The 23829-nt window shown below is 47.3% G+C and overlaps 1 protein-coding gene across 27 annotated transcripts in view; it reads left to right on the plus strand.

Annotated features, from left to right (window-relative positions):
- Positions 1-22906, plus strand: part of AMOTL1 (angiomotin like 1) — a 155577-nt gene extending 132671 nt beyond the window's left edge. For all 27 annotated transcript variants that reach the window (XM_023644674.2, XM_023644676.2, XM_023644679.2 and 24 more), the window contains 6 exons: positions 450-599; positions 5417-5607; positions 10246-10371; positions 11523-11749; positions 15259-15534; positions 16917-22906. In XM_023644674.2, the coding sequence (XP_023500442.1) occupies positions 450-599; positions 5417-5607; positions 10246-10371; positions 11523-11749; positions 15259-15534; positions 16917-17023 (1077 nt within the window). In that variant the 3' untranslated portion in view covers positions 17024-22906. The remainder of the gene's footprint in view (positions 1-449; positions 600-5416; positions 5608-10245; positions 10372-11522; positions 11750-15258; positions 15535-16916) is intronic.
- The last annotated feature ends 923 nt before the right edge of the window (positions 22907-23829 follow it).

Genomic DNA, 23829 nt, shown 5'->3' on the forward strand with positions numbered 1-23829 from the left:
TTCTTATATAGATAATATATAGATCAATAGATAGATAGATAGATATCTATAATTGTGATCATGTTGTATATAATTTTTGATTCTGGATTTTCCAGTTAACATTATAAAATAAGCATTTACTCATGACATTAAAAACTCTTTATTAACCTCATTTCCAATGGCTGCAAATGCTATAATTATTAAGCGTTAACCAAGGATTGCGCTGAGAGCTTTACAAATTACTGAAAGCCGGTATCCAAGTAGGGTCTTGAATTGCAAGCATCCCAGCCCTTTCAAGTATAACTGGTGGCCTTTGTCTAAATCTTTTCTTTCCTGAGGGGTAAGAATAGGGAAGGTACATGCACTTGTAGTTTAAACAGGATCTCCAGGTAATCTGACCGCCCACCTCCACCCCTACTTTGAGAATCACTGGTCTAAATTCTATGTTCCTTTTTACGCTCTCTGCTCAGTTACGAGAGAAGCAAGCATATGTCGAGAAAGTGGAGAAGCTGCAGCAGGCCCTGACCCAGCTGCAGTCAGCATGCGAGAAGCGAGAGCAGATGGAGCGGAGACTGCGGACCTGGCTGGAGAGAGAGCTGGACGCGCTGCGAACCCAGCAGGTGAGGGACTGCGGGTGGGGCTGACAATGGAATCAGACACATTCATTCGGCCAACGTTATGGAGCAGGGCACTTGCTGTGGGCCAGGCTCTGCGTTCTGCACTGAGGATTCAGAGGGAAACAAGAACTCCCTGTCCTCAGCAAAGCAACACAGCAGCCAGTGGAGGAGCCAGGCAGTCCACTCACTGCAGTAACAGACGTCCTTCCAGAGAGAAAGTGGTGACCACTGGGGGCTGGGTGTGGGGGAATGCGGCTTTGGATGGCTTCACAGAGGAGGACATTTGAGTTGGACTTTGAAAGATGAGTTTGTTGGGCATTCGGGGGAAGAACATCAGAGGCAGAGGAAGAGTATGTGTAAAGGAGAGAGGCGTGACATGGCATGGCGAGTTCCAGACAGCTGGTGCAGCTGGCTGGGGGAGAATGCCCAAGGAGGTGGCTGGGAGGGGGCAGAGGCCAGTTTGTGGAAGATATTTGGTCAAGTTGAGAGACTGGACTTTCCTGTAGTCAACAGAGCCAACAACTGGGAGGTTTTTAAGCGGGAAAGGATTATGATACAAAAGACTGGGGAAGAGCCCCCTTTGGTATCAGGAGGGGCTGGAGGGGTGAATGTTGAAGTCAGGGAGGCCAGCCTGAAGGCTGTTGGTATCGTCTAGGGTGTGGTGATAATGGGAATCCATGGGGGAGTAAGAGGGGGTGAAATTAGTAGGACACGATCATCTGAGTTTTCAGAGGTAAAGGAGAGGAGGGAGTTCAGGACTATCCCTAGAATATAACATTGGCCATAAGCTCCTAGTCCTTCTGCCTCTCCTTCTGGTTCCCCGTAACAGCTGTTAATGTAACACCTCCAATAAGCTCAGAACAAAACACCCCAGCCCAGGGTCCACGTGTGCCTCGGCAAGGGGAGAAGTCCTGCAGGAAAGCTCTGCAGCTGGGCTAGGCTCCATCCTAGGCTGGTCAAAGGTTCCTGGCTGCAGAGAGAGCCTGGGCTGTGTGTCATCAGCCAGCGTGGTGGGCAGAGCCCTCTCTGCAGCTGGGGAAGGGTGTGCTCTAAGTTGGGAACCAGGGGAATGCAAGACAGGGCTCCATGAAATTATCTGCTGGATAGGGCATAGTGGTTGTGGTTGAAACACTTGAAAACACTTGAAAGCATTCGCTCAGGCCAGCTCAGCCCTTTCTCATGGCAGGCGCACACAGTTCCCTCTGGGTGTGTGTACTTGGCTGGGGAAGGAGGTGTTAGTGAGATTGCCCAGAAAATTAAGAAACCCACCCGGCCTCCCACCATCTTGGCTTAGTTGGTAGCTCGTAAGGAAGGCTGAGTCTGTCTCCGGACTTCTGATCTTGCTAACCTGTGCCACATTCCCTGACACTTCAGGTGCACCTTCAGCTCTTTTCTGTTGCATAGTGAGATCTCAACCTCCCCACTGGAAGGCAGGCTTCTCCGGTGCCTGGTACCGTGCTGGCACCTGGTAGATACTTCCGAGCCTTTGGCTGACAAAATGGGCACATCTCAATACTTAGAGCCAAAAAGAATGTTCTTTTCCAGTTAATGTGCCACCCACACTGTACAATTAGATTACTTATCCTTGGATTTTCTATTTTGAGTGCCGTGGAACCAGACTCAGCTCCATTATCTTGTGTACCAAGGAGAAATATGGAGTTAGAATTATTTGAAAAATATGTCTCTTGCCGCAGAGGACATTCGCTGTATGCACACTCAGACCCATGCACACTCATGCCCATTATTTCCTCAGACTAGACTGGCAAAAACAACATTCCTGCTGTACACAAAGCCTGCTGATGGATATAGACGCACCTGTGGAGAACAGAAGTTTCAGAATTGAGGCTTTCCAGGGAAATTGCTTGGCTTACATTTTGGGTTTGTTTTTGGGAGCTGATCGCAGATCCCCAGCTGTTTATGGCTGACATAATATGGCTGACCAAAGGAGGAGAGACAGTCTTTACGGTTAAATGGCACTTTGATGCTCAGCATCTCTTTAAAAGTAATGTTATAGTTTTGTTTCCAATGAGAGTATTAATCTATCTCCTATGAAATGAAAGACACTCAGGATTTCCCTGTTGCTTTTGCCTACTCATTAAAAAGATGAGTATTCTTTTTTATTTTTTCCTTTAACACTTCTTTATTTTCTCATTTTACCAGTGAGCATACATTTTTCTATAACCAGAAAAGGTAAAAATGGTATTACAAATAAATCCTCCCTAAAACCTTGCTTTTAACTAGTTCCATGTTGCAGATGCTATAAAGGGTAGAGTTGGGTCAAACTCATGGGCTAGTGTGGCGAGCACAGCCCTGCTGGCCCTCAGCAGGGATGGTTAGCGTCGACTGTAGTCCACTCCAGAGCATGGCGTCACTGGAGAAACTCAGCCTTTCCAGGAAAGGTATCAAGGGGCTTCTCTGATCGGCTTCCTCCTCATTCACGCTTGAGCGGCTCATGCATATGCCTGCCTGATTTGGCAAGCCCATGCTCACCCTGCTCCTCCCTCCTGTGTGACCAAGGCATCTGTCTGACCCCTTTAGAAAGCACACTGAGGTCACACTGTAACAAAGCCCTTAGTCATCTGCCTCTTCAGCGAAGCAGTAAGACCACACTGCCTTGCCACATCCCCTAGGGAATTATTCTGAAGGGACCATGGAGAGAGTAGCCTAGAGCACTTGTTGAATCAACACTCCACACTAGGGCTCTGCCCTTAGACCAATGCCAGGACACAGCTGAACTTCTCCACCTAGTCCCCTAACAAGAAAGAGCTCCCTAGAGAGCTCCACTTATTCCTGCACAGTTCCCTGGAACCTTCCAGAAGGGTGGGTAGACTGGAGGTGAGCTGAGTGACGTGGAATCTTGAATTGATTCAGAGTGTGGGCTCTGGGGTTGGACTGACCAGGGTTGAATCCTGCCTCCTCCCCCTACTAGAAAAGTAGCCTTAGGTAAGTAGGCTTTCCAAGCCTCGACTTCTTTGTCTCTAAAATGGGGCAAAGGAATTACATGTACATTATACTTGTAACTACAAATAAAATCTGCACAAGGTGCTTACACAGTGCCTGGCACTTAGCAACTGATTAAGAAAGAATAACTACCATTGCTGTTCGCATTATCGTTGTTACCTTCAGAGCTATTGGAAGGCATAGGACATCCTCGGTACCCTCTCCCAAATTCCTTCCTTACTCCAACTTTCCCAGTCCCGCTGAAAAAAGATGACAGGGTGTGGCTGATTGAGAGATGGGGAGGGGAAAAGGTAGGTCAGGACAGTAGGATTAGCAGAAAGAGCAGGTCCCAGGGAACAGGTTCTGTTATTATAAGTAATCTCCCGCCACCTTGGGAGAGGAAGTAGTACTTAAGCATCATTAGAAGCTGGGGGGAAGTGAAAGAGGAAATAAAGATGAGAGGGAGGGAAATTAACATTTTTAAGAACTCAAAATTTTATCTTTCTTGCAAAGAGCTCAAAGTCATTTTCACATCTCACTTCCACAGTGCTGTGAGGTAGAAGAGGGAAGGGGGAAAGTTCTTGGAAGAGGAAAATGAGGCACCGGGCAGTTGAAAGACCAGACCAAGGTCATTAGCTAATTAGGACATTCCTCCCGGGTACACACATTGAGGGCAGAGATTTTTATCTGTCTTGTTCACTGTGGCATCCCCAGCACTTTGTACATGTTCAGTAAATATTTGTTGACTGGCTGAATGGGCAGCAGAAGCTGGCCTGCCTGACCCCCAGTCCATTATTCTGGCCAGTATATTTACTCATTAGACCGTACTCTCTCTGTATGCTTGAATGTTGAAATTTTTGCATTTATTTAAATAACTCCTAAAGACCTGAATTAGGGGCCCTGTGGTTTCACGTGGGGTTGAGAGGATTCTGCAGAAATCAGCCAGCTGAGACGGCAACATAAGTGATTTAGATAGAAACTGACAAGCATAGATGGCAGCTTAGTGAGGCTGTGGGATCTTTTTCTTGGAAAGTTTCTAACAAGAGGGAGCTTCTCATCCTGATGGACTGGGTCATTTGTCCTCCTGCCTGAGGCCAAGTCCTTCCTGTACAGGTCAATGAGGAAGGTACGTCACTTCTACCCTATTCTTACTTAAATGTTGGTCACTGACAAGCTACCCTTAGATCCTAGATCTAGTGCTTTTTGCTTTTAGCTAGTCATTGTCTAGCCCTTTAAGTGTTATTAACTGCTCCTGTAGGCCTTATCTTCCATGATTCCCAGGCCTCTAGGTAGGGCAGGTATTAGTTTCGCAGATGACACGTTGTAGCCTGTGCCTTAGGGCCTCTCTCTCCCACTTCCTTGGCCTTTACACTTTATCTCCCAGCCTCAAGGGAAGCAAACAACTGGCATCACTTCCTTGAACTCAGGAGAAAGTGTCCTAGACCAGGAGAACAATCCTTAGTTCGCATTCTTGCTTTTGGTGTAAAGTAACTGCTGGACGTTGGACGAGCCACTTCCGTTCATGGTCATGCAGAGCTGTATGGCCAGACAGACCTGACTTTGAATCCTGACCCCACTGCTGATTAGCTGAGAGACATTGAACAGTTCATTTAGCCTCTCAGAAGCTTGGTTTTCTCATCTGTAAAGCTGAGACTTTGTTTTACAGAGTTCCATGAGAATTAAATGAGATAGAGGAATCGGGGAGGTGAGGTAGCCTCCACCGAGTTTGGGTCATCCATACTGGAGAGGGAGCAAGAGCGTGATGACAACCTGGGTGAACCAGGTGTGCTCCAGCTGGGTAACCATGCAGACAAGGTTTATGTGGTCTCCTTTATAGCCCCGTTTCAGTATCAACATGTCATTTCTCCTGTTTTCTCCAGAAACATGGAAATGGCCCACCTGCCAGCATGCCGGAATACAATGCCCCAGCCCTCATGGAACTTGTGAGGGAGAAGGAGGAGCGGATCCTGGCCCTGGAGGCCGACATGACCAAGTGGGAGCAGAAGTACCTGGAGGAAAGCACCATCCGACACTTTGCCATGAACGCCGCAGCCACTGCCGCAGCCGAGAGGTGAGATCAGCGTAACTGGTAGCCGGAAAAGCCCAGCCAAAAAGAAACAGAGGGAGTCTGGAGAGGTCCAGAGTCCTACCCGGGGAGTGAGATCAGTTAAAAATAATTTTAAAATGGCTGTAGTGCTAGTTAGAGAGCAAGATGTTATACATTTCTGAAGGATAATTTGGCAATAGGTACCTCCCCTTTGGTTCCAAAATTCCAGTTCTAGACATTATCTTAAGAAAATTATTATAGAAGTGCCTGAAGATTTATGTCCAAGGATATTCATCCCATTGTTGTTGAAGATATCAGTACACTTAAGACAGCCTCGAATCCAACACGAGGGACTCATTCAATAATTTAAAGTATGCCCACACAGTGGAATGCTATGTGGTCTTTAAGAATGATGTTGTGAAAGTATATTTTATGACTCTTTTTAACAGTGGCTGTGTATCATGGGCCAGACAAGAATATTTAATCTTCATAACAGCCCTGAGAGTACAAACTATTATCCTCATTTTGCAGGTGAAGAAATGAGGCTTCAAGAGGTACAGTGGTTTATTCCATCACACTGGTAGTAAGTGACAGGACCACATGTCACGTTGAGATTTGTCTGACTTAAAGCCTGGTTTCACTTGGTTTGAAATTTTCTGTTGCTGTCGATTATTACCTCTGTTGCTGTATTTCCTTTTTATAGGCACATAGCCTTATTCTTCCTTTAAACTTAGCTCAAAATGCTCAACTCTTCACAAAAATAATTCTGTCAAACTGTGCTCTTGTCTGAGTGAGCAGGAGTTTTCCCCAATTGCTGGATCTCGCGGCATGCATCCTTGCTGTAGGGACCTGAGAGGTTGTGCATTCCACCCATCAAGGCTCTCACTGTGCTCCCGCAACCCTTGTTTGCTTTTTGCCCACAAGTTATATTCGGCGTTTAATGCAGAGTTGTTTGGAATTTACCAAAATTTTATTTGGAGAAGATCCTCAAATTTCAAAGGCCTGTCCATAAAACTGGACTTAATAAGGGCTCTTGTACCATTAGGGATGGTAGGACCTGAACCAGTGGAAACCAAGGATGCAACTCAGTCATCTGGTCTGTCCCATACTTCTTTGGGATGTGTTGTGTCTTTAATGAGGAAGAGAAGGCCCATTGGGGCGGAGGGGGGATACTTTATGAGCTGTTTATGAGCTCTCATGTTCATTACTCAAGTAGAGAGGCATCCCAGATGTTACCCCTGGAACATGGAGATTGAGCAGTGTCACCTATGCGGGCATAGATGCCTCTGCCAGGTGCCACAGCACACTTAGACCTGGGGAGACCTGCAGACTCCGGTGGAAAATGAAATTGGGGGTCATTTTCTAGTGCTCACATGTTGTTGATGTATATCTATGCTGTGAGAGAAAACAACCCACAATATCCCATCTGAGTGAGACCATGGGAATAGGAATAGCCATTTGAGACGTGTATTGTGTGCTGGAGCTCCAAGGTCACGGCGTGAGAGTTGGAGGAAATTGCAGCCTCCACTTTAGTTGTTGGACTGCGTGGGTGACAACAGTGAAGCCCTTGGAAGCATTTCTTGATTTTTACATAATCGAAATGTTTTTATTTTCAGCTTTTTGTTTTCTAAGGTAATATCTAAGTCTCCTTTCTATCCTGAGGAAGAGAACAGACCAGCATAAAGTTACAGGGGGATTTGGCTTTCTTGGTGAGATTTGGTCTAATGCATAGCTCTCGGTGATTGCCCTGGAAATGGTCTTTCTTCGTGTGGTTTTTATTGGAGAGAACATTGCCTAAGGAGGCAGGACACCTACCTTCAAGGCTTTTCCCTCTGTCTCTGACTATAAGTGTGATTCTGCACAAACTTTTCTGAGCATCCCTGACCTCATATGTGAAGTGGAAATTATAATTCTTGGCTACTTATGAGTAGGAAACCAGACCTTATTCCACTGACTGAGGACACAAAAGCCCCATAGCAGTATAAATACACTACCTTGGAAGAATGACACAAGGGCTTGTATCTGTCATTGTTGTCACAGCTCCTATTGATTTATTGGATCAGATGCATGTTTGGGATCCTGGGCCCTGAGAGGAGGAATGGGACTGGAATGTAAAATCAGAAGTGGGGGAATAAAGAGGTGTGAAGCATAAGGGGACAGTGAGGGAATGAGTAGAACCAGGCAGAGCCCAGACAGCATCAGCCACTCACCCTCTGCTAGGCTCCGCCTTGTTGTTTGTCTTCCTTCATGCCGTCAGAGAATAGAATCCTTTGGGATCTACCAGCCCTCTGCTCCTCCTCTGCCCTATTTGGAGTCCTGGACGGACGAATGGGTCAAGGCCTTTTGCAACGTCCCACTCTTCCCACCTTCTTTGCTTCCACATTTATTTATTGAGCATCTGATAATTCGGTGGGAAACTACCCTCCTTTTACAGACCACTCCTTCAGAGGAGGTCAGGTTTTAGCCCCAATCCTAATGTTCTTTTCAAGGAAAACCTCTGTGATTTCAGCATTGCTTTTCTGTTGATAGAAAGAGAGAAGAAGGAAAATGAAGAATTTTTGAGAAAGCTCAAAATTCTGGCTGCTACTTCTTCTTCTTTTTTTTTTCTTTTTTTTTTGCTGAGGAAGATTCAGCCTGAGCTAACATCTGTGCAATCTTCCTCTATTTTTTAGTATGTGGGTTGCCAGCACAGCATGGCCACTAACAGAGCAGTGTAGGTCCACAGCCGGGAACCAAACCTGGGCTGCCGGAGCAGAGCGTGCCGAACTTAACCACTAGGCCACCGGGGCTGGCCTGAAATTCTAGGTTCTTGTTGTATAGATACTAAAAGGCTGCATATGAATTGGTAAAAATGACTACTTCTGGCCATCAGTTTTGTGACTCCAGTCGTGATGCTTATTCCCATTAATAAGCAACGATTTTTCAACAAAGAAAATGATTTCTGTCTACCAACTGATTTTGTCATCTTGGTGCATTTGGACACCATTGATCAGAATTTTGAGAGGTTGAGCCTGTTTTTTATGGTTTTGAAACTTTTTACAAATTTCAAAGCAATGTGATACTTTTTGAAGTTTTGTGTGTTTGCCTTCTTAGTTGTTCTCATCTAATTGTGCCTGCTGTCCTTCCCTGGCAGTATAAACATGAATTTTTAAATTTATCTCCAGCTCTATGTAAATCCTCCAGAAGTAAATTGGTTGAAAATGTTTCTGTAGCCACTAATTCAAGTATTGATGATTTTTGTGTACCATAGGGTGGATTTATAATTTTGTCGGTATGTCTAAAGCATTTTGCTCGTTTTCTACATTATTTGGCTTTATGATTTATTTTCAGCCACAATTTACATGTAGCCACATTCTCACGTGTGCCCTCTCTGTTGGTTTATTCTATCTTCATGCATCTTTGCTGAGGTCTCCTTCGTAAAGACACAGGAAACTTCAGGAGGGTTGAGTGATGGGTTGAGGACATGGACTTGGGAATCATAAATATCTGGATTTGAATCCATTTACACCATCCGTAACTCGGTGTTCTTGAAAAGTCACCGAACCCATTTGTTTATCTGTAAAATGAGGATAATAATACCTACTTCACAAGTTGCTGTGAGAACTAAATGAAATGCCCCGTGTAATGTGCTTTCCCCTGTCCCTGGCATGAAGTAAACATTCATTGATAGCTGTCACTAAAAGAGATGAAAGAAGGGGCTCCTTTTTGCTGATTTTGAGTGTTCTAGGAAAGAGCTGTAAAATAGGATTGTAGCATTGTAATATGAAGTCAGAGATGTGAAATAGGTGGCTAGAGCATTTCTTATTAATTTTCTATTCACTTATGAAAGACATTGCACCTTGCAGTCTAAGATATACTTAGATCACTTAGATTGCTCAGTTATCTTATTTTTACCAATTGTCCTTAACTAGGAGTAATTACATTTCCAAAACCAGTAGCAGGAATAGTTATATTTGACCTCTCAGACACCTGCTTCCAGCTACGCTGCTTTTTAATCTACCTACCTCTGTCCCTCCCCTCACTCTGCCCACTGGACTGGACTTCCCAAGGACAGGGTGTGTGGCATCTTCATCTTTTCTCCCTGCTACCCAGCATGGTTGTCACACTGAATGGACCTGAATCCTAGACAGGGGCCTGCAAAACAAGAAGTGAGCTAAAGGCAAACATGATATAAATTTCAGCTTGAACCTCGCTGTCTGGGAGGGACCAGTCTCAGTTTCAAGTATTTACTGAGTCTCCATTTTATTGTAAAATACTGAAGTAGCTGCTATGTGGATGACAGATAGAAATAAACTTTAATTCTGATTGAGAAAGTGAGAAAGGATAAGTAAGTATGAAAAGGTACAAGCATAGAAACACTAACAAATATAGTAATAACGGTGTCCCTATGTCAGTAGGAGTAGTATCCATATTCACAGCATGCCGTGTGGTTTAATATACAGTGTCATTAGTAGAAAGGGCAGAGAATTTTGATTTGGGGATTTTATTTTGTTTTCTTTAGATACTGTCTTAATTCCATCAAGTTTAGGGAGAGACTTGACCAGGATTTCGGAGAGGGAAAGTGTGTGAAGGAGTTTGTGGAGAGATATTTTTAGTGCGGTGTCCTCGGGTGCCTCCCCTTGAGCATTTGCATCATTCTCTGAGTGTGTCCTGTGTTGCTAGGGATACCACGATCATCAACCACTCGAGGAATGGCAGCTACGGCGAGAGCTCGCTGGAGGCCCACATCTGGCAGGAGGAGGAGGAGGTGGTGCAGGCCACCAGGAGGTGTCAGGACATGGAGTACACGTAAGGGACAGGCGTGTGCGCGGCTCCACTCTGGCCACTCACCTCAAGACCCCAGTGGGGTCCACCAGCCCGATGTTGGCGTTCACACTCCAACCCCTTCCTGTTCTGAACAGCTGCAAGCTCGACTTCTCCAAAAATTCCCCTCCCCCACACCCTGCCCTGGTGAGAAGGGAAAGTTCAAACCTAAGCAAGTGGCTCTGCTTAACGATGGGACTGGAGCCTGAGGTTTCTGGGGGATAATTTCCTGTCCAATGCAGGTTTTAAGATGGAGGCTAATGACAGAAGAATTTAGATGCCCGTGTATTTTCTGAGTGTCTGTCTCTGCAACCTTCTAGATGTTACCAGCTGGAAAGGGGAAATGTCATATTTTAAAGGCTCAGAGCTTTTGAGCCAGGATTTATATATTCCAGCCAGAAATAAAGAACTTATTTAGCTAATGCATTCTTCCCATGGGCTAAGCAAGACTTCCAGCAGGCTTTGTGACATAATAAAACCAGCCTGCCCCCACCAATTCCTGAGGCCCCGTGGGCCCTGGGAACCGAAGCCTCTCATTTTTCGGTTGTGAAAATAGGGCTGAGTAGCTGAGTCATTGATGGGCCCAGTGAGTTCCTATCTAAGCTGTGAAAAGAACTCAAGTGTTTTTCTGATTCTCATTTTTGGCCATCAGGGAAGAAATAATCATCTTCTCCCAGAAAACTTGTCCATCTTTTAATTTTTTTTCCTCAGAAAATAGGGAAATCGACTTTAGTGGAAAGCTCCCTCTGTGTGAGGTTTCAGAGTTTCTGTGCTTCTCTTCTACTCTTCCCACCCCCACCGTCAGGCATCCTAGACTCTTGAAGGTGGTCCCTGAGCACACTGTGGGCCAGGAGGTCCTTGCTGGGCTGCCATAGTCACTAGAACTGTACGTCCTCGGCTTGCCAGGAAGTCCCAGAGTCCCGTGAGGGGCCAGAGAAGGTGCACCCTTTTGATCTACTACAAAAGGTCCATCTTATACAATTTGCAGGTTATAAATGTTTGAAGATTTCTACTGCAGTTAACTCTCCATCCTTGAATGATAATTAAAGTCCCTGGGCAGCCTGAGAGAAATGTTTCAAGTTCTTTTAGGCAAATGCGTTTTGATTATGACTATTTGATTTGATTTTGTTATACAGTATTAAAAATCTCCATGCCAAAATCATAGAGAAGGATGCCATGATTAAGGTCCTTCAGCAGCGATCCCGTAAAGATGCCGCGAAGACGGACTCCTCGAGCCTGCGGCCTGCCCGCTCCGTCCCATCCATTGCCGCAGCCACTGGGACCCACTCTCGCCAGACCTCTCTGACCAGTAGCCAGTTAGCTGAAGAGAAGAAGGAAGAGAAGACCTGGAAGGGGAGCATAGGTGAGTCCCACGCCTCGCCTCCTTCAGGCAAGGATCTGAAAAGCAAGAGCTGCCCACACATTGAGCGGCTGGCTCATCTGGTGGAGAGAGATTCCTCCTACTTTTGTGGTTTGCTGGCTCTGCCCCTCATGGGACACAGAAATGTCATTGGCTTTTTCCAGGCCTCAGTTTACTCACCTGTAAAATGGGGAGGAAGCTCAATCATCCTTGGGTTGTGGAAATTAAATGAGCTGTGTGGAAGCAAAGGCTGTGCCACCGGAGTAGCCCTTAGCCCTGGATTGACTCATAATTATCGTTACTGTTGAAAGTTGAGGAGACCCTCCAACATAAAATGTTCTAATGGGAAAAGCCCAGAGACGTAAGCCTCTGAACTTGGCTCTGCCCCAGACGAGTTGTAAGATGGCTCCACCTCTGCCTCCATGTCTAGAAAAGGGTCCTGTCTGCCCTGCTGTACCCCATGGGGCTGTGCAAGGGGAAAATGAGATAATGGGGAGAAAGCACTTTGGAAGAAGTGCTCTTGAGCCTAAGGGATTGCTGTTGGTGGTTTTTGTCATATTGTTGTTGCACAGGCAGAATTTTGAGAATTCCGTGGATGTGGTCTTAGCCACAAAAGGGTTTCCTGGGGTGAGGGTGGGGCCAGTTGAGGGTTCTAGCTGAGTCTGGAGAGGAAGCAGGCAGGGCCACCCGGCACGCAGGCAGCATTCCCACACACACGTCCTCCACTCTCTTCCCCTGCACTCTGGCAACTCCAAGGGCCTGGCCCTTCTTTGATGCATTTCCCTGGGTCAGAGTGTGTTTTGTTTCTCTGTGGAGCTGAGAGCCAGTTTTCCTTAGCACAGGACCTCAGAGGAGCCTAGCTGCTCCGTGCCAAAGGGGATAAGAGCTTCCGGTATGAACCCGACAGAGCTGGGTGATCAAAGTGCTCAGCCAGAAGCTCTGTTTGAAGTCCCTCCACAGGTCGCTTCAGCAGCGCCTGCCCTCCAAGGACATATACTTCAAAGAGGATGTGTGTGGACAGCAGCTGGGATCATCAAAGACCCTCCCAAGGACACTTAGCTCCTCAGCCCAGTTAAAGAGCCTAGGAGGTGATGCTCAGACAGGCCTGGTGAAACTGTCTGAAATGTGCTCAGCTCCGACGGAAACCTCCCTGGAAGAGGCCAGTTTGTGACATCCAGCCAGGCAGGCATTCCTCTGATGTCTGTGCCTGTATCTCCCAGCATCTGGCACAGCTACACCAGGCCTGGAAGCCTGAGGACCGGCCTGCAGGAAGGGTTGCTGTGTTCTCTGCACTGGCATTCCTCCTTGTTACTGTAATTGATGTCTATGTGTCACAGAAACAGAGAGGGGCTCTTCGAGATGCCAGGCAGAGGCACACATTCGTGGGCCACTGCACCGTTCTCAAAATGTTTCCACAATCTCTTGCCAGACAGGCTCTAGAAGGAAGTAGAGGTGACAGCATATTCCTTCCTGGTGGCTCAGGGGCTCCCGGGTAAGATGACTGACTAGTAACTTAGTTCCACAAGAGCATCCTTGTCGGACTGTGGAGTTTTGACAGGCAAGGTGATGAGGTGGAGAGAACACCCGTTGGATTTAAACTCAGGCACAGCTGGGTTTGGATCTCACTTCTGCTCTTTCTTAGCTGTGAGATGTTAATTTCTCTGAACTTCCATTTCCTTTTCTGTAAGACAGAGGATAGCAACAGGACTTGTCTCATAGGAGTATTGTGAAATGTAGATGTGTGTGAAGTACCTAAACAAAGACTCTTGCTACTCAAAGTGTGGTCCATGGACCAGCAGCGCTGGCATTACCTGGGAGCTTGATGGAGAAGCAGAGTCTCAGGCCCCACCCATGGAATCAAATCTTCATTTTAACAATATATCCAAGTGAATGAAATGCTCATTACATTATGAGAAACGCTGCTGTGGACAAACTGAATTCCTCTGCGTTGCGTTATGAATGGGCACCTTGAAACAGCCCTGGCAAGGAGACGTTATGAATTGCTGGCTAGTTAAGATAAGGGAACAAATACTTGATTGTGCTTACCGCATTTTCTATAGGCTAGTGTTCTGGAGTGCTGGCACTTTTCTGAATGTGTGCCGTGTTTTGCTACTTAAAAGTAAAAAAGTTGCTCTCCTGTCCAGCTTTGAGAAGAGAGACGGCGCTGCGCATAATGTGTCCCTTTTCCCTAGCCAGCACACCCTCTTCCCCCGCAGCCTCTCTACTCTTGGGGTGGGGAACATGAAGAAGGCTAAGCGGCCTTCTCAGGAGCCCACCTGTCTTCCTGCTTCTTGGGGACCGTGATTCTCCACTGCAGGGATCTCTTTGGGTAATAAGGTGCACCACTCAGTGTTACCCAGACCGAGAAGCATGTTTGTTTTTGAACCTAGGCCTGTGGGAAGCCATCTATTACCAAGAGTAGAGTGCAATTGTGGGCTATTCAGAAGAACAGCAGGCCAGTGGGACCTTGTCTAGGACCAGGGAAGCCTTCAGTTTTTCCTTTTTTTTTTTATTGAGGTCTTATTGGTTCATCACATTATATAAATTTCAGGTGTACATCATTATATTTTGACGTCTGTATACACCATATCATGTTCACCACCAAAAGTCTAGTTTCTATCCATCATCATACTCATGTGCCCCCTTATCCCTTCCCCCTTCTCCCCAACCCCTTCCCCTCTGGTCACCACCAATCTGATCTCCGTATCTGTGTATTTGTTTGTTGATCTTCCACATATGAGTGAAGTCATATGGTAATTGTCTTTCTCCATCTGACTTACTTCACGTAGCGTGATACGCTCAAGGTCCATCCATGTTGTCTCAAATGGCACGATTTCATCTTTTTTTAGTATTCCATTCTGTATATACCACATCTCTATATATTCATCCCTTGATGGGCACGTAGGTTGCTTCCAAGTCTTGGCTATTGTGAATGTTGCTGCAGTGAACACAGGGGTGTGTATATCTTTTAGAATTAGTATTTTTGTGTTCTTTGGATAAATATCTAGAATCGGAATAGCTGGGTCATATGAGGATTCTTCAAAAAATTAAAAATAGAAATACCATATGATCCAGCCTTCAGTTTTTCTTAGGCCCACAACCACTGCTCAAGGCCAGCCCTCCTGGGCCACATGAGGTAAAGCAAACATTGTGTCTAGAAAGCCTTGCAGGAACGCCCCCACCCCTACACTGGCTGTTTGGCACTTCTCTGTTCCTCCATACTACCCTGAGAATAAGTGTATCCCACTAATTATTATATTAGAAGCAGTTTACTTGACAACTCCTCTTCCCCTCCAAAAAAAACCTATAAATTTTTAAGGAGGGGACTAGGTCTTTCATTTTTTTTAAATTCCCTCAGTGCTTGTCGTTTATCAAACACATAAACAAGTGCTTGGTGAATGAATGAATGAGTGAATGAAACACTTCTCAGTCAAGAAGGAAATGATCTCCAAGACCAGGATTTTTTGTTTTTTTAAAGAATGGCATTGAAAAAGCTGTCCTTCCACCCTCAGGGTTGCTGCTGGGGAAGGAGCCCCATGAACACGCCTCCACCCCCTTGCTGCCCACCCCATCTGCCACAGCGCTGTGCCCCACGGCCTCTGCCACATCAGCCAGCAGTGCCCACGCCAAGACAGGCAGCAAGGACAGCAGCACCCAGACGGACAAGAGCGCTGAACTCTTCTGGCCCAGCATGGCCTCCCTGCCCAACCGCGGCCGGCTGAGCGCAACCCCTTCCAACAGCCCAGTCCTGAGACACCCGGTGGCCAAAGGGACTGCAGAGAAACCGGGTATGGGCTTCTTCCTCCTTTCACACATAGAAACCTGTAGGGCTGTCTGGCCTGAGAGAGGGAAGCTTCTGTTAAGCTGGTGAGGGAACAGGGGCACAGTTGGCTCTCACTTTATGGGGGTTTTTTTTGAGGAAGATTAGCCCTAACCTAACTGCTGCCAATCCTCCTCTTTTTGCTGAGGAAGACTGGCCCTGAGCTAACATCCATGCTCATCTTCCTCCACTTTATATGTGGGATGCCTACCACAGCATGGTGTGCCAAGCGGTGCCATGTCTGCACCCGGGATCCCAACTGGCGAACCCCGGGGCCGCCGAAGCAGAATGTGCGAACTTAACCGCTGCGCCACCAGGCCGGCCCCTAAGGTAGGGGCGGGGGCAGTTTGTGATTATGGCTATCTGAATGCACTTAGGCTGTGTGTACTCTTTATTCTGATGGGAATAAAATGTGTGTAGACACTCCTAATTTGTTACCATTTAAATGAGTACACAAGTTGAGTGTACCCTTTTACTGTATGCTTGGAAACCAACCCTGTCCCAGAAGGGGTGAAAATAGCCCCTCCAAGGGATGTTAGGGGATTAGTTCCCTCCAGTATGTTCGGGAGCTCGTTCCAGGCTCCAGGCACATCAGAGCATCGGGTGCACAGACCTTGCCTTCAAGGTGTTTACCCGTCAGGATTTGGGGTCTGGAGTACCTCCCGATTGAAGGAGCAGGTGGATTTAATTGCAGAGCAGGTGAACTGCTCGCACAGCGCTCAGGCTAATACTAATGAGTCGCTTTAAAATATTTAAGAGAAGATAGCTTGGGAGGGGTGAGCCTTGCGATGAGTTCAGAAGCGTCCGGGGAAAGAACAGACTTGGCTTTGGACTCATCTTCATCATGGGGATAGCCCTCTCCAGGAGTTCTCTTGAGGAGGTGGGGGCTACTGCGGCCACAAATTGACTGTTTCCTCCAAGGGGGTTTCTTATTTTCATTCTCCAGAATAGACAAGTAAATACAGCGTTGTCATTTTTTGGAGATTTAATTCTCGGGACACGCTTTCCAGGGAAGGCAAGGAATGTGTGAAATGTGCCGGCTCACGGTGTGCACTTGACAGTTTAGAGTAGAGTAGAGGGAGAGCGGGCGTGAGGGGCTCCAGGGACGAAGTCCCGATGCTGTCTTCACTCACTTAATCCTCTCCCATCACCATCCTGGTTCTGTTATTTGTATCTGAATCCCAGGGCCGGTCTTTTATCTTTTTCCACTATGGGCAGGATTATTTGGCCTTCTCTACAGACACTGGTGGGGAGTGGTGGTATTTGAAATGGTTCCACTTTAGAGAGAACTGGTAAGACCCGCGCCCCTCCTGAAGAAGGGGCTGCTGATGTGTCCCTTCTGTTTGGCAGAGAACTCTCCTGGCCACGGGAAGTCACCTGACCACAAAGGCCGCGTCAGCAGCTTGCTCCACAAGCCCGAATTTCCTGATGGAGAGATGATGGAAGTTCTCATCTAACACCAGCATCCCTGCCGAATTCCGTAACAGAACATGGACAAACAAGGAACGTGGCAGAGAGGGAGAGGAAAGATCAAGAAGGTTGTAGATGGGAAATCAGGAATGATTTTGAACTGATAAAGATTTCAGATTAGTAAGAACACTTCTTATAAATGTTCAAAAGAAAAAAAAAAAAAACAGGAGACCTACATGACTAAAGATGAGGAGAATGTTCTGGATTTTTATTGCATATGGTGGAAGAGAGAAGATGCATGTAGGTTTGGAAACAAAGAAGTAGGAAGTGGAATTTGTTATTGTACAGAAAATGTATCTCTTGGGGAGGGTCTGTGTGTACCCATTCTCTGGTTATAAACAGATAAACCTAAACATGGATCTTCCTTGGAATACCCCATTCTCCTTGCCTCTTAGCTTGTTTTGTTTAAGAAGAACCTCCTAGAAGTCTCAGCAAGCCTGTCTTGGCATAATGTAATATGACCTGTGCCATCCATGGGGACTCCTGTGAATGTGTGAGTGTGGCAGTGAGAAGACGGGTCTAGGGATGATGAGGAATTTAAAAGGCCATCTTCACCTAATTACCAGCTTGGTTTGGGTTTTTAGGAGATTTTGGGGCTTCTTAGCTTTTCTGGATTCAGCAGTGTTTTCTAAGCAGAAAGGGAGCATTATGACCTTGGTGCTCATCTTCCCCGACTTCTCTGAGTTCATCTAGTCTCTGCTTCATTCTCTTTAATTTTATTCTTCTTTTTCTTCATGTTTTTTTCCTTTTTAATAAGACATGGCAGATTCCTTAGGCCTTGGATTTGTTAGAGCAGTATTTGAGCTGTCACTGTTCCTGCTGTGTTTACTAGTAACCCGTGGGACAGAGCCACACGCTGGCTTCCTGGGTGCCTCCTCCACCTGTGAGTGGCTGGGCCGCAGTGTTAATCTCGTTCTGACTATGAACTAGGTCAGCTTTGATGGATGAGGCAGAAGATCCGTGGTCACTGTGACATCTTGCGTTAAGATCACGGCCCTGGCTCTTTTCTCTCTTGCGCAGAGTTTGGTATTTCTACCCCATTGCTCTGTTGGGATAAGACTTTCAGGACTTCACTCCAGGAAACACATGACGCTTGACATGGTGGCATCCAGAATCCACCAGCACGTGCACCACTTTCTAGTATTTGTGGCTCCTGCACATATTCACCACTCTCCCCACCCCCTTGCACTCCTCTGGTCACTGTTGATGAGCACACGGATTTCTGTGACTGTCAGCACGTGTGTATTAACACACCAGTTTTTCTCCACCATGAACTTGTGTTATAATCTAACAAGCCAGTATGTATGACAGCGTGGTCAGGTTTTTTGAGGTTTCAGTTTGGGGAAATTGTCCAAAGTAAGACGGAAATACCACGTCACAGAGCCAGGAGTGAGTGAGGTAGTGGGGCTCTTATGCCTGTGTGTGATGTTTCCCATCTGACTCCTCAGACTTCGGCTTTCTTTACAGATCTGGGAGGTCTGGATCAGAAAAGAGGAGAAGCTAATCAGGCCGTCAGGTGCTCTTGCAGGACCCTGATATTTTCCTCCCTCCGGGTGGGCTGGATCCATGTTTCCCCAGGTCCCTTTCCTCATGCTTGCTTAAAGGAAGAGGGGGAAAAAGCCCTGGGTCTGAGACTTTTTTAAGTTCCACCTAAATGCCGCTCTGAAGGCAACATTCTTAGGACATTTTGCTTGGGTGGCTTATCTTAGGGTTGATCTTTGGGGTGTAACCTGGGTGAAGTTATAGCCTTCCCAAGCTGAGGTGGTAGAAGGATGACAGGTGTAGGCTGGAGAGGGCACGGGAGGCAACCAATGGCTTTGGCCGGACAGCCCTGTGAGCCATCCAGTGGGCAGAGTAAGTAGAAACCGACTCTTCCTGAGCTCTGCCTGCGGTGGGCGCTGGGCTTCCTGCTTCATGCGCGTGACCTCCTTTGGTCCCACATTAAACCTCACAGAGTATTGTGCAGCCTGGGAAACCAAAGTGGCTCACCTCATGCCCTGGGATGTGCAAAGAGAGCAGGGAGGCCGCATCGCATCACAGAGGAAGAAGTGTATATGGGTGAGGGTGGGGATGGGGCCGAGGGCTCTCCACATCTCTGCCCCCAGTGCTTTTCACAGGTGATGAGGTTCAGCTGATGGCAGCTAACTCTCTTAAGGACATTTTGGCCCCTGATTAATGTTAGGGATGGGCCAGGAAAGAAAGTTTCTAGAGATAGGATGGCAAGTCACTTCTGCCAGCCCCCACCGTCCACGTCTGGGCCACCCCAAACTTGGGCTGTCTCCCCGAGAAGTGGGTAAGAGCAAGAGCCGCAGCCCAGCCCCCCAGGCCTCGTCTTTCTGCTCCAGCACCCCTCGCTGGCGCACTCAGGCACCAGGCCACTTGCTCTCCTTGGTCCCCCTGAGTTGTCAGGCGTGTTAATTGAATGCAAACACAGACATCCCCATTTTCAGTGGTGCAGTGGTCTTTGTCAATCACTTTTTCTTCTAACCTGCTAGGACTCTCCCATAAGAAAAGGGATCTAAAGCTTTAGAAAGTCTTCTTTTATGGGAGATTTCCTGCTAAGCCAGGGTCCCCCAGCACTTATCCTAAGAGCTTTCTTGAAGCCCTGCTTGCATACAGGAGAAAGGATGGCAGATACTGAGCACCGGCTCTGCCTGCCTGCTCTCTGGGCAGTTCATGCTATGTTATCTCGTTTGATTTTCAGAAAGATAATCGTAGCTCTGTTTGTTAGTGCTGACAGTGTGTAAGCACTGTGGCAAGTACCTTTTAATGAGTCCTCAAATGACCTGGGGAGCAGGGACCAGTTTCTTATCATTATTTCACAGAGGAGGAAGCTGGGCGCGGGGAGGTTAAGTGCCTTCCCGGAGCCTGGCAGCCAGGAGAAGCTGGGATCTGAACCAAGGGTTCGGGAGAGGAGCTGCGCCTTAGGCACAGGCTGGGCTGCTCTGACGTGGCGATGATAACCATCTGCCACGTCTGTGATCTGGGCCCGTGTACACATACACGTGTGTGCACACATGCGCACACGCACATACACGCGCACAGCTGCCACAGCTCTCAGGAGCTAAGAAATGGGACTAAAGCCCAGAACTCCTAGAATTGCCCATAAACACCAGGCACAGATGGACATCTTTGCATTCTCTTATAAGCAGGGCTACAAAATACATCTGGAGAGCACCTCCACGTTGTCCAGGAGCCTGGACCTCTTCGGAACTTCCCAGTGGTGTCTGCTTGTGGAACTTGTGGGTCCTGTCTCAGGGTAAAGGGTTAAGGCTTTGGCTGTGTGTGAAAAAACATACCAGAGTAACTGCTTCCCCCTGGACTGTCATCGGCTGTTTCTGCATGCTGCCCAGGGTATTACATGACATAGGAGATGTTGCTGGATTCCAGTCTCTACCCTAAATTGCAGCTAAGTAGATGGTTCTCTCTGTAAGAGCCGTTCCTGTCTACAGGGCCATCAAGCTAAGCTGCCAGGAAACACATTTTGCATAAGTATCAGAGCATGTGCAGAACCTTTTCTTAGCCTTTTCTTCTCTCAGCTTTTCCTCTGCTTCCCAGAGGTTGGTTGCCTGTTCCATGCAGGCGTGCAGCAGAGCCTGCTGCGTCCCTCCCTGGCAGAGGGCAGAGGATGGCGGGCCCTTCTCTCTTCAGCCCTGCAGGGCTTGTTCTTTGGGGCTGTGTGAATTTGGCTGCACAGGGCTCAGGTTGGATCTCGCGACAGTTGCCCCAAATGGGTTCTGAACTTGGAACAGAGATGCAGGGGTTCTGGTGCTCAGGGAAGAGGCTGTGGGAACACCTCCCACCGAGAAGCCAGTCAGCACTCCGATTTGCTCTCTCCGGGTTCCCCTCAGCCCCCTGTATCCTCAGGATTCAGGGGCTGAAGCGCCCTCCTGCTGAGAGCTGATGGAGTGAGTTCTCCCTACCCAGCAGCCTTCTGAGTCCCAGAGACTGAGGTGAACACAGACGCTGGGTGAGACTGGGTCCCAGGAGGCGGGGAAGAATAGTTTGTGGGGTTAAAAGGTTTCAAGGCAGGGAGCTCATGTGTAGACTGCAGAGAGCTGTGCTGAGCAAAGACGTATGTTTTCCAAAACCAAAGATCCACTCCATGTCTGCACTGGAGCACGCGTGTGTTTCTGTGTGCTCCAAATGACCTTGCGCTCCTGCTAAGCACAGAAGGACCGGGGCCATGGTCGCCGGGAACCCACGAGTGTTCTCAGATGGTGAAGGCTTTAAATAACCAGAGGGTATCCAGCCCACAGGTGACTTCTTCACATCCCCAACCCTGAGGCCGCCATGCCATATGCTTTATATATGTTGATTTTCTTTTCATTTCTCTTGCTAATTAATCGATGTGTTTAAAATGTCTTCATTTAATGTGAGGATTGTTTAATGGGTTGGCCTCTGATGCGTGGCTCCATGGGAGGTGGGCAGAGTAGTTAAGAAGTTACCAGAAGCTGATCAGCTGGGAGCATGTGATGGTCAACATTTCAGGAAATGGATTTCTTCTGGAACTAGTGAGCAATTTTTTTCTCTTCCTTTTAAGTAGTGTACCCTTTCTCGTTTAGTAATTTAATGGTATATAAAGACGTGTGTATATGTCAGTGCACACATATGAGATATGACTATAAGGTTGTGCATTGAATTTCTTTTTTTTAATATCCAGAAGATCCAGTGTTTCATCTCACCCCACCCTCCTTAAAAGGTGACCCTTGGGGAGACTATACTGATGATCGCACTGTTCCCCGAGTAGAAACATTTTGCGAACGCCTCTGTGAGAATGGCCTCTGGGGCCTGGCACCTTCCTCTGATTATCCTTAGAGATGAGAAATCTTCATCCTTTGAGGATGGATTTAAATTTGGAAATAATCCCAAGTCATTCACTCAGTTGGAGAAATAAAGATGGGAGATTAAGGTAAGTCACACCATTTTAGCTTTTTAAAAAAAAATTCCTAAGATGTTCCTTGGAATGAGTCTTTGGACTTCTAGAACCTCTCAAAGTGACCACTTCAAAGGAGGATAGTGGTCGTTAGTACGCGTAACTTCTAGTGCATTCATTTTTAGAAATCGGTTTTCTTGCTGTGCCTTGTATGTGTTCCCATCTCTGCATACACACAGGCGTCAGTGCACATTCATGGGTGTAGCTCTCCAGTAGGCCTTCTGTAAAACCGTTATACTTAAGTGCATGTTATCGTCACGTTATGCTATGACTGAGGTGTTTCTTTGTCATGAAACTTTGCTTCTTCACAGAATTAAAAGTCTGCTCTCAATATAATGAAGTACATAGACAGCATTTTCTTGTATCAGCTCCCAAAGTTTTGATGCCCAGTAGTGTGTTGACATGTGATTTTGCCTAGGATTCTGTTCACGTATAGACCCCTGTAAGTATTTATTACAAAACAGAACGTAAGCAAATTTATCCACAGTGGTTTTCTTTGAAGGAAGGTGTTTTCCCTTTTGTGGAGGGATAGCGGAGCCCCCTCCTCAAGGGGGCACTTACAGAATCTGTGTGAAATTTTGTGAACCAAGGGCAGGCACGTGCACTAACCTCAGCCGAAACTCAGACGGCTCTGGTGCCACCGCTCTTCCCGCCTGCCACGTGTGTGTCGCTGTGCTTGGTGACAGTGTGCTGCGTGCTCTCCAGTAGACTCTGGTGTAACATTTTGGCATCTTCGTCTTGCTGGTCTGTGTTGAGGGGGGTGTACAGAGCTGCACAGCCGATGGGTCTGTGTACAGAGTTGGGGGGGGGTGTCCAAGAACACGGCGCGTCCCCCACAGCAAATATTGATACTGTTGGTCAGCCAAAGATTTTCCTATTCTTTGCTGCTTAAACTTGTGCCTTAATATTGTATATAATAAATGGATAAAATGTCTCTTTCCCTCATGCTTGCTCTTTTCTTTCCCAAAGAACTTACATATACTGCTTAATAAATATTTGTCAGATCTCCTTTCATTGTGCTGAGCAGAGGCAGCCTCACTTGCTGTTTCACTTCCAGGGGCATCCTGCGCCCCCCCATGTGAGCCTCATGCTTACCCAGCATATGCTCTTGACTCTGAGGAGGAAGTGAGTCATCCAGACCGCTGGAACCTTCTGTCCACCCACTCCTGGCTCTCCAGACAAATAAGGAAAGAGGAGACGCAGGGAGGCTGGGCCTGGGAAGACAGCGGCCACTTGGATCACATCTGAGTGTCCTCTTTTGGGGGGTTTCTGGGTTCAGAGCCTGCCAGTGACCACTGTCACTCAGGAATTAACCCAGGCAGCCTGGGCCCTGAGTCTGGGCTGGAGTCAGAAGGGTCTCAGTGCCCCATAATAGATGTAGGAGGTATAGCTGCCTTATTAGTGTTTTGGGGCCACAGAGAAAAGGGAGTGCTTTGATAGAAAGGAGTCACATAGTAAATTGGTGAAATTCAGGCCAGGAGCCTCAGTGATGGAAGCAGGAGAACATAAACCCTGTGAGAGTCCCCAAGGGAAGGCCCCTCTCAAGGAGACAGTGACCCTGGGGACACTGTGTTGAGGGGAGGAGGTGTCCTCTGTGCTCTGGTCATGTGTCCTTTAGCGGAAGCCTCTCTCCTCACCCAGCCATGGGCCGGGCATGGGAAGAGCTTCCTAAATGGGAGCTTGGGGACAGTGAGGGACACGCCTTTAGCCCCCCAGCAACGGCTGGTGAGATTTACATGCATTGCCTCCTTCAGTCCTCACAACCACTTAGTCATCCCCACTTTAAAGACAAGGAAACTGAGGCTCAAACAACCTTGTGCAAGCAACGTGTAAAAGATGGCAGAGCGGGACTTGAAC

Source organism: Equus caballus, chromosome 7 (genome assembly GCF_041296265.1).
Source record: "Equus caballus isolate H_3958 breed thoroughbred chromosome 7, TB-T2T, whole genome shotgun sequence".
NCBI lineage: Eukaryota > Metazoa > Chordata > Mammalia > Perissodactyla > Equidae > Equus > Equus caballus.